This window comes from Aythya fuligula, chromosome 14, assembly GCF_009819795.1.
Source record: "Aythya fuligula isolate bAytFul2 chromosome 14, bAytFul2.pri, whole genome shotgun sequence".
Classification (NCBI taxonomy): Eukaryota; Metazoa; Chordata; class Aves; order Anseriformes; family Anatidae; genus Aythya; species Aythya fuligula.
Genome location: NC_045572.1, coordinates 5161148 through 5177657, shown reverse-complemented (window position 1 = coordinate 5177657; position 16510 = coordinate 5161148). Strand labels below are relative to the sequence as shown.

General features: G+C 38.9%; 1 protein-coding gene across 2 annotated transcripts in view; it reads left to right on the top strand.

Annotated features, from left to right (window-relative positions):
* The window catches only part of SLIT3 (slit guidance ligand 3), a 516877-nt gene that overhangs the window by 13380 nt on the left and 486987 nt on the right, over positions 1 to 16510 (top strand). For both annotated transcript variants that reach the window (XM_032196646.1, XM_032196647.1), the window contains exon 3: positions 14803 to 14874. In XM_032196646.1, the coding sequence (XP_032052537.1) occupies positions 14803 to 14874 (72 nt within the window). The remainder of the gene's footprint in view (positions 1 to 14802; positions 14875 to 16510) is intronic.

The window sequence follows — 16510 nt, the reverse complement described above, 5'->3', positions numbered from 1 at the left end:
GGTTAGTTATACGAATTCAAGAACTGAAAAGAAATAACATGAAAAAATGTTTTTGTGTCTGTGACTGTTAACCTTAATTGTGTGGTATTTTTTTACTTTGGGTGAATGAAAATAATACTTAAACTAAAATGACACAGTACTTGTTGCTCTTTATAACGTATAAACATCCTGTTTTCTGCATATTAAATAACGTTTCTGTACCAACTGTTTTGAAGTATTTTCCATGTTTTATTTTGTGCTTTACTTTTAAAGCTTTCTGCTAAACCCCATCTCACCCCAATGGTAAATCAACAAACCAGTGTTTTAATCCCTTCTGTGTGGAAAAGATAGACTCATAGAATCATTAGGGTTTGAAGGCACTTCAGGAGATCTCTTAGTCCAGCCTCCACTCAAAGCAAGGTCTCCATGAAATTCAGACTAGGCTTCTCAAGGCTTTGCCCAGCTGAGTCTTGAATATCACAGGGCCTTTGTGCAACTCATTCTCCAGCTTAGCTGTCCTTATAGTAACAGATTTTTGTTTATTTTTTTATATAAACAGGTGGAATTTTCCTTGTTCCAGTTTACAGTCATTGTGTCTTCCTCATCCTGTACCTTCATAAAGACCCTTGCTCCATCTTCTGAGAAACCTCTCCTTAGTTATTGGAAGACTGGTATTCAGTCACCCCAATGCCTGCCCTTCTTCAAGATAAACAAATTAAGCTTCCTTAGACTCATTGTGCGTAGTCAAGTCTTGATCATTTCAGTGGTCTTCTGTTGGGCTTGGTGAAGTTTATTAGCATCTTTCTTGGACTGAGGAGTTCCAAAATGGACACAGTATTCCAGATGCACTTAGGACAGACAATATCCACTGTTTTCCCTCAGTCCATAGAAGTTGCTTCAGCATAGAAGGCAGTTAGGTTGTTCAAATCTGATTTAACCTTGGTAAATCTGTTGGCTATTTTCAGTCACCTTCTCTGTGCCCAGAAATTGCTTTCAGTAGTATTTGCTCTATGATTTTTTCAGGGACCAAAGAGAGGCTGATGCTGACCATCCTGTACTTCACCGTACTGTTCTTTTTTTTTTTTCCATTTTTTGAAGACAAATTGAGTATTTGCCTGTATTAAAGATGGCACTTCAAGGTGGCACTTCATGAGACAGATCTCTCTGCACACCCGGATAGAAGCTACCTGTTCCCACTGGTCAGGATTTCTGAGGAGAGACTGAACTCAATCCTCTGCCACTACTGTTTATTCCACTCCTTCTTGAAACTTGTGTTTCACCACTAAGACTTAAGAGTCTGTGTCCATGAAGACTGTCCTCTACCATCTCATTTACACTGGAGCTCAGTTGTGAGATGTGTTAAGCCAAGGTTGGCTTCTGATACACCTGCTCATTTTTCCCCATTAGCTGGATGGAGTGTTGTTGTGCTGTTATTTCAGGTTGTTTTGCACAGCATGTCCCCTGCGATTCCCTTGAATTCTGAAAAATTGATTTCTGCTCTTCTGAATGCCAGTGCCTATGCACTTCTACTTATCTTCCTCACACACCTCACTGTTTTGAACATCATTTTTCTGTGGTCACTCAAGCCAGAGATGCTACAGACTTATCACACCCCCAAACACCTCATCATTTGTGAGTGGTAGATCAGGAAAGCTTCACCCCTGGTTGGCCCATCTAGCATCTATGTTGAGAAATTGTCTGACGCTATCAAGAAAGCATCCTGACTTGTTTGCCTACTCTGTGCTGCCTTTCCAGCACATGTCACAGAGATTCAAGTCCCTTATAAGAACCAAGGTGTGCGACCTGGAGGCTCCCTGTCATTGCTTAAAGAAGAGCGTTCTCTTATTCACCCTGTGTGGGTGGTTGGTAATGAAGTTCCGCCATGATGTGTCTTTCACTACCTGTCCCCTGATCCAGGCTGGCACATCTCAGCGAGCTTCTCAACAAGTCTGTAGAGCACCTCCAGACAATTGAGCTGATCCTCCTCACAAAGAGGAACCTCTCTTTCTGCTCTTCCTTGCTTCTCTTTGAGAACCCTTTATCATCAAACACAGGTGTGACGGCATGAGCTATTCCACCACATGCTGGTTATTCTGATGATGTATATCTGCATCTGTGACAAAAACTTTAGTTCTTCCTGCTTGTTTCACAAGGTTTGTATTTCTGTAGTACTGCTTGAGGTTGGCCCTCTTTCAAGCTGTTTCATCCTTCCTGCAGACTGTCTGTCATGTACAGATGATGTGACCATGTGATGTTTGGACTGGAAAGTAACGACAGAACTTTGGGGGAAAAGCGGAAGGACATGCGAGTATAAAACTTACTCTCAGAATGTTATTCTGCCAGCATAATATTTTCTTTTTATATAATAAAATCTGCAAGCTATTATAATCAGTCAGGAGTTCCTGCAGTGTGGAACAAATGTATTTTCTTGAAGAAACTACTGAACTTAGCCCATTGTGGTGCTTTATGCACGTCTCAGTTATGGCTTTAAATAGTAATCTACTCAATGGGGAATTTAGCCACTGCAGGAGTTTCAAAAAGGAATTATTCCTGAGTGTTTTTTAGCACCTATAGTTTGCCAAGTCCATTTGTTTATTTTTATAAAGATGAGGACAGAAGTGTGTTGCCTGCAAGCAGTTTCAGATCGTTTGGACTCTTAATGTGGGCTTTTAACCAAACACTACTGTAAAGGGCTTGATAATGGATAGTTTATGCCCAAGATCAGAGCACTTAACCTCTAAGATCAGTTTTCTCATTCCTTCAGACAGAAAGAAAACACTGTTTGAGTCATACCTGAGAGCCTTCTCTAATCTGAAGGAATCATCTCTTATTTTTATTTTTTTTGAATTAAAAGCTGTGTTGTGTAGGTGTGTTAAAGTAGGGTGAGCTGCAGCAGAATTTGTACTTCTCAGGTGTTGTGTGGCTATTCAATTAACATTTAAAACTTTGTGGAGACTGAAACTATCCAATATCATACCTGTGGTACTACCCAACAAGAGCAATAAAATTATTAAATGTTGGATTGTAAAATTACAGTTATTCTGACTTTACATGACTATCAAAGTGACTGGACCTCACTACTGCTGTGTTAACATACTCTGCATGATACTGGTAGTACTGAAGCTATGTGGAATGTTTCTGAATCCTTTCAGGAACTGGTGGTTCTGGCAGGACTTGTTTTTTCTCTACTAATGTTCATCCACATATTACCTGCTCTTACTGTGGAGCAGAGAAGAGGGTCTCTATTCTCCTATCCTGTTACTTTCTTTGTAGTTACTTCTGTAAGATCTCCCCATAACCCTTTATTGAAGTTGAACAAGTGCAGCTCCTTTAGCATGTGTTCATATGCCTTTATACTACTACCTCCTGATCATCGCAATGGCCCCTTGCTTTACTCACTCCAACGTGTTATTGCCTTTTTTTGTGCTGGAGAGCCTGCAACTGGATACAGTATGGCAGATTAACTTCCATAAATCCTGAATACAAGAGGTTAGTCAACTATTTCACCCTGCTGGCTATGATCTTACTATGACAGACTGGTGTAGGGTGGCCTTCATTGCTGCAAGGGCACACTGCATACTCTTGTGTGGCCCACTGAGACTTTGAGATGCTTTATTTATTTATTTATTTATTTTTTTGCAAAGCAGTTCCCTGGTCAGTCAGTGACTAGCCTCTAAGTGTTGCAGGGACCAGGGACTTGTTTCCTCCTATGTATGTGACTTTTTTCCCCCTTATGAACTTAATGAGGATTCTGTCAGCCTAACTTTCTGACCTGTACACCTGAATTGAAGGCCTGTCTTTCAGTGCCCTGACTGCTCCCCTTTATTTGATGCTGTCTGTGAACTTGTATGTACTCTGTTCCCCATAACGTCTTTATTAAAGATTACTAAACAACATTGGCCCTACTATTGATTTCAAAGGGACACTACTAGGAACCAGCTGTTAAAAACCTTTTGCCCCAATGGTCTAGCTAATTTACATGCAGTTTATTATTCATTTATCTGATCAATTTAGATCTAAAAAAGAGTATGGGTGGCAGTCTCTCTGAAATCAAGGTAAAAACATCCTCTGTTCAATCATAGTTTGTGGAGCTAGTCATCTCGTCACATGAGGCAATTGAACATGTTTTAGATGGCTCTGAGAATCCGTGCTGGCTCTTGCCCATGACCTTGTTCTTCATGTCTTTGAGTACGAAAAATATGAAGGAAAGAGTTGGTGACATAAAATGGAGTTCTTATGCTTCTTGAATTTGTACAGTGGAAACAACTAGCAAGAGAGCTAGCTATCTCTAGCTATTTCAACTGTGCAGGATGTTTCTCAAGTAAAATGAAAAGTATGTGTATCACGCTTATTTTAGAAGTGTAGAATGCCTTTAAACTTAATTGTAGAGGGAAATATTTAGAGAATATATCAGTCTTCCCAGAAGTCAGTCAATAAATATTTTTCTCATGCACATTTAAGAAGTGAACTGTTTCTGTTTTAGGAAGAAAAAATAGCTTAATTCTATTTATATAGAAGTGGACTGTATTATCTTCTCTTTAGTAACAACAAGAAAAGATAGCAGCTGAATAGGATTTTGATTTTTTTTTTTTTTTTTTTTTGTCTTTCTCTTCACAAGTGAAGTTCATACTTGCCCAAGTGTTTTGGGAATTAATGGATTTTGTAGATTTCATAAAATCTGGTCCTAGGTCTTTATTTCCTGCATTGCATAAGTTGAGATGGAAATATGCTAAATCAGAAGATATGCAGATTTTGCTGCCAGAGGGCTTCAGGGTAATGTTATAATTGAGTCGTTTATCATAGTAACTTTGAAGTTCTTGGACTGAAGGCATGAGAAAATTGCCAAGTGCTTTCCATAGGGAATTGTAGTCATTTAAGGTTAAGAGGCTAGTGGCAGTCCATATGCATTAAAGACAAATTAACTCTATAGCAGGAATTCTGGACACTAGGGTGAAAACAAAACAAACAAACAAAAATCATAACGGGTGTGTAAAGACTGAAAAGGATAGCCAGAAACACATGTAGAAGAAATGGATACATCTACACATGGGAAAGAGTTTTTCTCTTTTTATTGTGTATGGTGCTAGTGTGTTCCCAAATTAAGAACGAAAGTACTCATAGAGAGAGAAGGGCTTTACTAAAGAGCCTTTTGCCTCCAACCCCACAGGTAGCTTTGATTAAAAAATAATAATAATAATAAAAAAAATAATAATCAAGAACTCCTCCTGGTTTTAAGCTTCTAGAATGCAGTAGGCATCCAAGTGAATGGTTAACTTACCTGTGAAACTGCAAGTTTCCTCTACTTCAGGTGGTGTGTGTTTGTGTTCACAGTTACCTTGCAAAGTGAATGGGGGTTGGGAAAACAAATCAAACAGGAAAATTTTCAAGGGATGACTCAGCTGTCATTCTAGCAGGTGTTTTGGATTGACCAATTCCTTTAGCAATGTAATGGCAAAACAATGAAGGCCTTGTTTCCATAGATTGTGTGATGCTTGAGTTATTTGCAAGTATTGGGCTAATGTAAGATATCAGTAACTCTTGAGATTCAGGAATATGGATTGAATTGTTATCACTAGAATTTTACTTTCCACATTTTGAATATCTTATTGCCAAGTTGATTTACCATTTGAAGTGCATCCCTTGGACTACGTTACAAATGGAAAAAAAATAATAAGGACTATGGGCTATACCCTTAATAGTGTCACTCTTAAATTCAAAGATAAATTATTTTTCTTCTGTTAACAGAAGTTCCAGAAGTTCATGAATTATGTTCTAGTTGAAGTTTGTTTTGATGTGAGTGCTAGATGGCATGTTAACTCCTTTCCTTTCTGGTTCTTAGGAAAATTCATTTAATGCTTTTTGGATCACATGGAGAATTGGTTTAATGACTTTTTTTTTTTTGAGAGTATTGGGTTTCTTGGTGATTTGTGTATCACAAATATGACACAAGTATCTATATATTTGAGCTGATATGTGGAAGCCACGTTGAATACTTTTCAGGAACAGAACTAGATTTTGGATTAGAGGTTCTATGAGTAGAAATTACTTACCTATATTTGAAGAAGCTGGATAGCAATGAATCCTAGTGCTGTGTAACTTGGTTGAGAGCAGTCTTCTGAAGTGTGTGGCAATTTTTCTAAAATACAGTATGCAGTATCTCTACTGCTTTTATTGAATTCTTTATTAATATAAACAGGAAAACATCTGAGGGCTTGAATGAAGTTGCAGCTGTTGCTCTAGCTTCCCTTCTCTTTGGATAGCAAGTTATTTTCACTTTGTTGTGTATTTTTATTTTATGCCAAATCTTCCCAGGTTAAAGGCAAATGGATTAATAAATATTTTTCAAAAAAATTCCCATATAGGACTTGTAGTATTTAACACTAAGATGCAAAATCAGGTATTGACGTGAAGTTATCTAATATCAGAGATGATCTTCAGTTTTGTTGTTAAGAATATCACTGTGTTTGCCAGTCTGGTACCTCAGAGTTCTCTGAAAGAGAGGATAACTCTGTTGTGCTGGTAACTTTATGGACAACGAATAGCTTTCACCAAATGAAATAATTGGTTTTCTTCTGGAAAGATAATTAAATTTTAAGCAACTTCTTTTCTGACCAAGAGTGAACAGGATTAGGCCTGGCAACTGGTTGTTTTCTATATCAGAAGAAATAGTACCTTAGAAAAATTCTTTGAGTAGAAGCTAGTCTTAAAGCAAATGTTCCACTTGCAGCAAGACCATCAGGTCAAGAGGCTTTCATGTACCTGTTGTGGTAGTTTTACTCGGTTGGACAGCCGAGTTCCGCCATGGCAGCTCTCACTCCTTGGCTGCAGCCTCTGTCAGTGCAGGTCCACCTGCTCCACCGTGGTACCCCATGGGCTGCAGGGGGACAGCCTGCTTCACCATGGTACTCACCACAGGCCACACGGGACTTCTTCTCCAGCGCCTGGAGCACCTCTCCTCCTTTTTCACTGATCTTGGCACCTGCAAGGCTGTTTCTTACTCCTCTCTCTCTCCCAGCTGCTGTGTAGCAAAGTGTTGTTTTTTTTTTTTTCCCCTATCTTAAATACTCTCTCACAGAGGTGCAAACAACATCACTTATTGGCCTGGCTCTGGTCAGGAGTGGGGCCCTTATTCCTTATTTAACGTGGGACATATCACAGAATTTCTAGGTTGGAAGAGACCTCAAGATCATCGAGTCCAACCTCTGACCTAACGCTAGCAGTTCCCACTAAACCATATTCCTAAGCTCTACATCTAAACATCTTTTAAAGACCTCCAGGGATGGTGACTCCACCACTTCCCTGGGCAGCCTGTTCCAATGTCTAACAACCCTTTCAGTAAAGAAGTTCTTCCTAACATCTAACCTAAAACTCCCCTGACTCAACTTTAGGCCATTCCCCCTCGTCCTGTCACCAGGCACGTGGGAGAACAGACCAACCCCCACCTCGCTACAGCCTCCTTTAAGGTACCTGTAGAGAGCGATAAGGTCGCCCCTGAGCCTCCTCTTCTCCAGGCTGAACAAGCCCAGCTCCCTCAGCTGCTCCTCATAGGACTTGTTCTCCAGACCCTCACCAGCTTCGTCGCCCTTCTCTGCACCCGCTCAAGCACCTCGATGTCCTTCTTGTAGCGAGGGGCCCAAAACTGAACACAGTACTCGAGGTGCGGCCTCACCAGAGCCGAGTACAGGGGGCCGATCACCTCCCTAGCCCTGCTGGTCACACTGTTCCTGATACAAGCCAAGATGCCGTTGGCCTTCTTGGCCACCTGAGCACACTGCTGGCTCATATCCAGCCGACTATCCACCATCACTCCCAGGTCCTTCTCTGCCAGGCAGCTCTTCAACCACTCGTCTCCCAGCCTGTAGCTGTGCTTGGGGTTGTTGTACCCCAGGTGCAGGACCCGGCACTTGGCCTTGTTGAACTTCATGCAGTTGACCTCAGCCCATCGGTGCAGCCTATCCAGATCCTCCTGCAGAGCTTTCCTACCCTTGAGCAGATCGACACACGCACCTAACTTGGTGTCATCTGCGAACTTACTGAGGGTGCACTCGATGCCCTCGTCCAGATCATCGATGAAGATATTAAAGAGGACCGGCCCCAGCACCGAGCCCTGGGAGACACCACTAGTGACCAGCCTCCAGCTGGACTTTACTCCATTTACCACGACTCTTTGGGCCCGGCTATCCAGCCAGTTTCTAACCCAACGAAGCGTGCGCCAGTCCAAGCCAAGAGCAGCCAGTTTCTTGAGGAGAATGCTGTGGGAGATGGTGTCAAAAGCCTTGCTGAAGTCAAAGTAGACCACATCCACAGCCTTTCCCTCATCCACCCAGCGCGTCACTTTGTCATAGAAGGAGATCAGGTTCGTCAAGCAGGACCTGCCTTTCATAAACCCATGCTGACTGGGCCTGATTGCCTGCTTGCCCTGCAAGTGCTGCGTGATGACTCTCAAGAGGGTCTGCTCCATGAGCTTCCCTGGTACTGAGGTCAAACTGACAGGCCTGTAGTTTCCCGGGTCTGCCCTCCGGCCCTTCTTGTAGATGGGCGTCACATTTGCTAGCTGCCAGTCAACTGGGACCTCCCCCGATCGCCAGGACTGCTGATAAATGATGGACAGTGGCTTGGCCAGCTCCTCTGCCAGTTCTCTCAGTACCCTTGGGTGGATCCCATCCGGCCCCATCGACTTGTGCACATCCAAGTGCCGTACCAGGTCACCAAACAGTTCTTCGTGGATAGTGAGGGCCACATTCTGCTCCCCATCCCCTTCCACCAGCTCGGGGTACTGGGTATCCAGAGAACAACCGGTATTGCCGCTAAAGGCTGAGGCAAAGAAGGCATTGAGCACCTCCGCCTTTTCCTCATCTCTTGTAACTAAGTTTCCCCCCGCATCCAGTAAAGGATGGAGATTCTCCTTAGTCCTCCTTTTTGTGTTGATGTATTTATAAAAACATTTTTTTGTTATATTTTTTTATCTCTGAATTCTTGCAGAAGCTACCCCTGTGGCCCCACTGCTACCAAAACCTTGCCACACCTGTGAACTTGTACAGTGCCCATAGCTGTAGCTCACAGGCTTAATAAAAAGAAGAGAAAAACAACAACAACAACAATAAAAAAAAAAGGTTACAAGTTGCACTGAGAACTAACCATTTCTTACCATTTAATAAGACTTGATTTTGGCATTGGGATCTCTGTTTTTTATTCTGTGTACCTAGAAGGCATAGGTCAGCAACCAGAACTAGCTTCAAAATCAACAATTTAATTAAAAATAATAATTATATATATATATATATATATATATATATATATATATATATATATATATGCTACATAAACATAGTCTAGGAAGAAATGAGAAGGAATTAAGTTGGGGATTCACCTGGATATATTCAAGATACACAACTATGATGAGAGATGAAATTTTGGATTACTTCAGAGACTAAAATCAAGAAGCAAATTGACAGTTGAGCAATAGGAACTTGCTAAAATATGCAAGTGTTTATTGAATTTTTGCATCCTTGTGTATATAAGGATTTTGTATGTATAAGGTCAAGGGTAGGTGTTGGGAAGACAAACATCTAGGCATTTTGGAAGTGTTGGGTGGCTCAGAAGAATAATTGTCAATTGAAATTGAAGTGATGTATCAAGAGGAAGTCTGTCTAGCACTTCTAGTGCTGTTGGAAGCCACATAATGGCACGCTCCAGAGAGTTTTGGAGACTCCTGAAAATATTTAAATGTCTGGCTAAATTCATCAGATTGTCTTGAGAGAAGAATGAAAGATGAAGCAATTCAGAGGAATTCCTGCTATGTAGAGGGATGTGCTCCAGTTGCTCCAAACGTCCCTGTTTGTAATAAGTATATACATTGTGTAACTTAGTCGTCATCATCTACAAAATATGTATTGAATTAAATTGTTATTAGAACATAGCAGGACATGTTTATGAGTAAGGCTTCCTTTAATAGTTCAGTCTGAACTCACTTTCAGTAAGTGAAGCCTTGTACAATTCTAGTCCAATTCATATTTCTACTCCCACTGAAATAATTGCTTCCATATCTGTTTTCTTAAAGCTGCCACTACACCTGCATTGTCTTTAGCATACTTTATGCTAAAAGAAAAATAGTTTGACAACAGAGACTTAATATCAAAAGCTCCAGGCTCTTTTCATTTTAATGAGTGCCGTCAACTGATCTGATGCCAGACCAGAAGAGATCTATCTTTCATAATGGTGTTTTCTTAGATTTGTTTGGAACGATATTATATGAATGTGAAATGACAAAGAGTTGCAGCTGGGCTGGTATATGCATGGGGCAAGATCGAGATTTTGAGTAAGATCTAAGATCCACTTGGCCCCACAGAATATTCAAAATTTAGGAATTTTGCACAATAAGCATTTAATTTAGAATGAATGTATCTGCAGATAGGTACTTGTTTAAGCTAAATATAAATCAAATTCACCTTTGCATTATAATTTTTTTCCATGTCTTTGATCCAAACCATTTCTTTTCAAAGCTGGTTGTGTGTTTGCTTCCAACAATTCCTATCAACCATGGTGTATTTGAAAGTCAACCAAGGCTAGATGTTAAGGTTTAGCTTTTTGTAGTTGAAACCCACTAGTGGTCTCATAATCAGCTGGCAAACTTTTATAAAGGAAATATAAAATATTAAGTTGCCCACAAATACCAGCTGTAAACCACTGAAGTCTGCAATAGTTCAATAACTTCATAGTAACAAAGTTTAATTGACTAATACAGTAACTTGTGGCAATGGTCTTTTTTTTTTTTTTTTTTTTTTTTTTTTTTTTTTTTTTCCTCAGCAGTGCTAGACCTACTCTGAACAGGAGGAGGAAGTGTTACATAGTAGTACATCAGGGCTTTAGCCTGTTTTTCCTCAAATGGCGGACAAGCCTCGAGGGAGAGCTTACTGGAACAGGTAAATGCTCAGATGGCAAATACAGCTTTTTAAAGCAGAGGAGGCAGTTATCAATAAAATCCAAATTGGCTTAAGGAAAGTGAACTTAATGAAGAAGCATTCTGTTAAAATTAGAGAATTGTCCAAGTAACTTTACTTACAGAAACGGATACTATATCTTAGCTGCTGATGTTCAGAAGGCTTTAATGGAACGGTTGTTTTTATGTGTATGGTATAGGCTGTGTCAGTCTGAAGGAGTGGAATAAACAGTAATCTCAATATATCTATATTGATCAAAGAATATTTAAGAAAGTCTTTCTCAGCATAGAGGGGTGCAGAACTCACTGGGAGGAGCATGCTGAGTAGCAGGAGTGCTCTTGGGGCTGAAAAAAGAGAGGGATGGATCTCTTGTGGGGTATCAGGCTCAGACTTGAAGGGGAAAAAACTGCTTTGTATGTGTGACAGGAATGACACTCTGCGTACAGGTGTTCAGGCTGAGTAAATGTGCTATGCTGAGAAATGAGGCTTACCAAAATAGGCAAAAAAGTGGGTCGCTGACCTTGTTGATGTGTGTACCTCTTAGCTGGCAATTGGAGAATTCTGAGCAGCTGCATGCTGTGTTTTGGTAGAATGTTTCCGAGACACAGGCAAGGAAAAACTTCTGAGGGAATGACATAAAAAGCAGAGGGGAAACAACATGCAAATAAACCATGAAGCTATTTATGTGTTGCTTACTCCAGAGTTGATTCTTCTCAGTGATTTTTGTTGTCAGGTCACCCTGGTGCACCAGTGAGTAGTTAATGATGCACCAGGGTAGAGGAATTGAGCTGGGAGCCCAGAGGAAATCAAGCTGGAAAATCTGAAAAATGTAGGCAGTGACTGAAAGGTATTACTCATGAAAAGAGTGATTCAGTGGTTCTTACATACAGTGAAAGTGTCCTGTAATTGTGTTTTTTTTTTTTTTTTTTTTTTCCCCCTCCCCAAAACAGGTATTTTCTTAAATATGATCAACCTAGGTCTGTCAAAGGTAATGTTTCTTTTATTTTTTTCTTGCAGTTAAAATATAGGGATTCTCCCCATACCCACATTGGTTTGCATCTGAGATTTAGGGAAAACATGAGGAAAACAATCATGTATGTTTACAAATATGAGGCGTTATTTTCTCTAACAAACAAGTACAATTACCTCTGCTAATCTAAATATTTAAGTTTTTGATAAACGAAGGATAGCATTCATATTAGAAGAAACTTTGTTTTCATGGTTAGGAGGAGTTGGGAAACATGGTAGGTATACTAAGAAATCAGTTCTGTTTCTTCTCTGAATGTTGAAAATGTACCTTTCAATGAGCTTAAATTTATAAATTTGTAACTTGCCTTTTCTTTGAGTTTCACAGCAGAAAAAAATGGCATTAGTTACCATGACAATTACCTTTCATTTAATGGCTTAATGCTTAATGTCAGTGGAGGAAAAAAAAAAAAAAAAAAAAAGATTGATTCAAGGTACATAATTTTATTATTTTTTTCTTGAACACTCACATATTTCTTATTAGTATTGCATCTATCCCACTAATAGGGTCTGATGTGAGGTGAAAGAGGACTGGGTTAGGTAGCAGCCATGTTGGAGGGCTTGTATGGAATTGTATGTGTGCTGGAAAATTACTGGAAGTTGTGCCAGGCAGGAGGCAGGAATTTTTTTTCCTTTTTTTTTTTTTTTTTTTAGTACCTGTAGGAGGGTATATGAAAGATTGCAAATCATTTAGCTCTCCTCAACACTTTGAGAGCTTTCTTATTTTGTCTGTAGTACTACTTGTCAGGCACTTAAAAGCCATCCAAGGACAGCTATCTAGGCAGCCTCTTTCAGAATACAAAGGTGACGGTTGAGGCATTCATGGGAGTTCTGAGTTCTGCCCCTTCCTTGGACTCTTTTTTGTACCTACAGAACTAATAACTTGAAATAGTACTTAAGAACATCTACCTATGTTTCAGAAAATATTTCATGGTCGAGGTTTGAGATGATTGTGAAATGTACTTAAAAATAGTAGTTACCTTCTTGTTGAATCTTATTAGAAATTGAAAAGAAGAAATTTAAATGTAAGAAATTTAAAATTCAAGAAGAAAAATAATGCAAATTAATGCAGGAACTATGGTAAAATTGAATTTCTTAAGACAAGTCCCTACTTCCTGTTGTGAACTTGTGACGTCATTGTCTTTTAACAAATCAACATCTAGCCCCATGACTAGTTTTTCATCTTAGACTATTTTCATGCAGTGGCACTAGACAACAAAATTTGTTGGAATGTTATTGCTTACCATCTCATGGTCTTTAGAAAGCTACCCAGTGCATTATTGGCCTGAGAAGTGTTAACCCAAATGCTTGCTTTTTAAAATATATTTAGCAGCTTTTTACTAGGCATAAAATGTGACTCAGAAGAAGAAAAAAAATACTCCAGTATTAAAAAAAATAATAATACTTTTAAAGAAGGCTTCTTTTATCTAGGAAAATCTGACTATAAATTTGTGTTGTTACGCTGGAGAAGTATACCTGTTTTAGTTCTAAGTTTGCTGAATACTGCTTATTTTAAAATATACATGGTTGAATATGAGGAAAAAAGGCTAGCTGTTTGTCTTGTCCCTGGTGGTTATCACTAGATTGATTTACTCAATCTGTACAGGGGAAAAAAAAAAAGGCAAAACAACTGAAAGTGTTTTTTTGTTGTTGTTGTTTGTTTGTTTGTTTGTTTTTTGGGGGGTGGGAGAAGGGGGTAGGTTCCTGGTCAAGGCAAATCCAAGAGTCAAGACAACATATGATATAGTGCACCAATATCAGCAGGTGCTGTTTTGAAGAAAAAGAAGACACCTAACCAGTCCTCTGAAATGACAGAAAGATTTTATATTGGGAAATGAGGAGTTAGACTCAGTTGTTATGATTGTCAGAAAAAATGGCTGATAGTGTAGTGAGACTTAGCCTTAAGCACAGAACTAATCTTGCAAGAAGGATTGATTTATGAATTCCTTTATCTTCACTTTGATTCAATTTTGATTTAAGTAGAATTTGTCTTAGAAGCAAACACTATTTTATTTGGATATTTAGTCTATCAAGATACAAGTTTAAGTGTGAAATTCTTTTGTATTTTGGGTGTGCTCACTCCAAAGAAAAGCAGACAGCTCAAGGTCTGCTTACAATGGTTTTTCCTGTTGCGGAAAAAATACCGGTTACTTATTAATTTGGAATCTAGAGCATAAATTAGCACACATTGAAACAGTGCAGGAGGTAATACTTGGTTAAGTGACTACATGAGGAAAATGTGTTGTCGCATAGCATGTGTGTCATAAAATTGAAAGTTCAAGTAAAGACAGAAGACACAAATTGGCAAGTTCTGATTAACATAGGAAACAGGTCAGTGTGATTAACGCTTTTTCAAACAGTGATAACATTTCACTGGTTATCTTCTGATAACCAGCATTTCCAAAAAAATGAGGTGAAGAGCTGCCTAATGCTGCGTTTGGCAGGGAGCTATTCTAAAACTTGGCAAATCTTCCAGTCATTTGGGTGACACCACGCCTCCACTAACCAAAGCTGGTAGTTCTGTGCTCAGGCTCTACAGCAGCTTCTGCAGCAGGCTAGACTCAAGCAGGCTTAGTACAACTCCAGAGCCCAATTTTAATTTTTAGGGCAGAGTGCTGCATTTCAGCTGTGTTGTACAGATTGGGTCTTGAATTTTAGCCTCTTAAAAGATTGTAGTCTTGAGGAATAAGTAGATGATGAGCAGATCATATACTTATCATCAGATCATAATGGAAGCATGAGTTTGTACAATTTGAACAGCTGATAGATGGTGCACTGATGGAGATAATTTCTCCTAACAGAATTTGGATGTTGGTTACTGTGTCTGAATGTTGTGTTTGTTTTTTTCCCCCTCCAGTGATCTAGAAAAAAATAATATCACAAGAATCACAAAGATGGACTTCGCAGGGCTGAAGAATCTCCGTGTCTTGTGAGTATAACAGAAAACTTAACTTTCTTGAAAAGACTATTTTGGGTTGCTAGTACTAAGGATGATCATATGTTAGTAATTTCTGTACATTATTCAGTTAGTGGTATTTTAAACCAGGCAACTGGAACAGTTTGTGATGTGAAAAAAAATTTAGTTCCACGTTGAAGTCCAAATGCCATTTCAGAGCTGTTTAATTGTGTTTCTTACTAGCTTTTAACAAGTACTGTGAAGTGGACTAAAATTCTTACCACTTATGTATGAATAAATTGTATTGGAACACCAGCAAGTAGGACTTGCAGATTTTGTTGACTTTAATAGTGCTTTCGCAGAAGATTAAGCATAAAATATTTGATAGCTGTAAAAGTTGTACATGAGGAAACCCATGAATTCTTTTAGTCCAGTATGAAGTAACAAATGCAAAAAAACTAGGTAGTCCTGTCTCTTGTTCTAGAATTATCATTCAAGAGCTCAAGTGTGCTTCTAAATAGGCCTTGAAAATCAAAAGGCAAAAACATGAATCTACATATTGCCCCTTACCTAGTAGTGACTACATTCTGTGCAGTTGTTATCTAGTGCACTGGAAGTATTTTACTAAACTGTTGCAAATTCCAGGTTGTAGTAATCAAGGCAAAAACCTAATCTTGAGTTAGTTCCAGCACTGTGAGTCAGGTTGGTTTTATTGTTCTATTGACCCCTTTACTGAAATAGCTATCAGAAGATCAAGACACAAATCTGTCTGCACTCCCTGAAAATTTCTATTTATGTTTCTTGAGATTGCCTTCTGCAGCTAGTATTTTCCTTTAAGTATCTTTTTGTAAAATAAGTCCTTAAAACTGTAATGATGAATTGTTACATTAATTTAGTGAAAATTCAATTAATAAATTCCCTGAATCCTGTCAGGGATAAGACAAGTCTTTTCTGCTGCTACCTAAGCACTTTTGAACCAAGAAAGCATTTCTAACCTTTTATTCTAATCTTCTGGTCTTGCATCATTCTAATCTATTGGAAGATTCCTCTTTTTCATAACATTTCCCTCACCTCTATCAGTGGAATCATTTAGATTTCTTTGGCTCCAATCCCAGCTGCCAATACCATTTTAGAAGTCTGTATTATAATTCTGTTTAGAAGTACTATCATTATTGTCGGTAGTTGGTTTGGTAGTGTTTTTTTCTACTATCTTTACTGTCAGCCATTGCCTAATGTCACTGCAGTCATTTACCCTGGATGTCCTTAACAAGAAGCGAAATATGCAACTTCAGTTATTTGAATTTTTTGCTCTGTGCTCATTTCAGATTTATGTAGCATGTTCAACCATTATGAATGGTGTCCGGTGTTTGCCACACAGGTCATTAGGAATAAAAGCAGAACTTGCCTATAAGAAAATCTGTATTTGTATTGTTTTTGTCTTGTGATATATGAAGACTACCTGAAACCTAAGATGTGCCGTTTCAGCATTTGTTTGCAGAAATATTTTTGATCATTGTCAATGTATTTTCCTTTTCCATGTTCCCGTTGTATCTGGAACATGTATGTGGGTGTTTTTTGTTTTGTTTTGTTTGTTTGTTTTTCTCCTTGCAGTTTGTGCAGCTTAACATCTGGTCTCTGTAAATCCTTCAGATTTTTAATAATTTTTCTG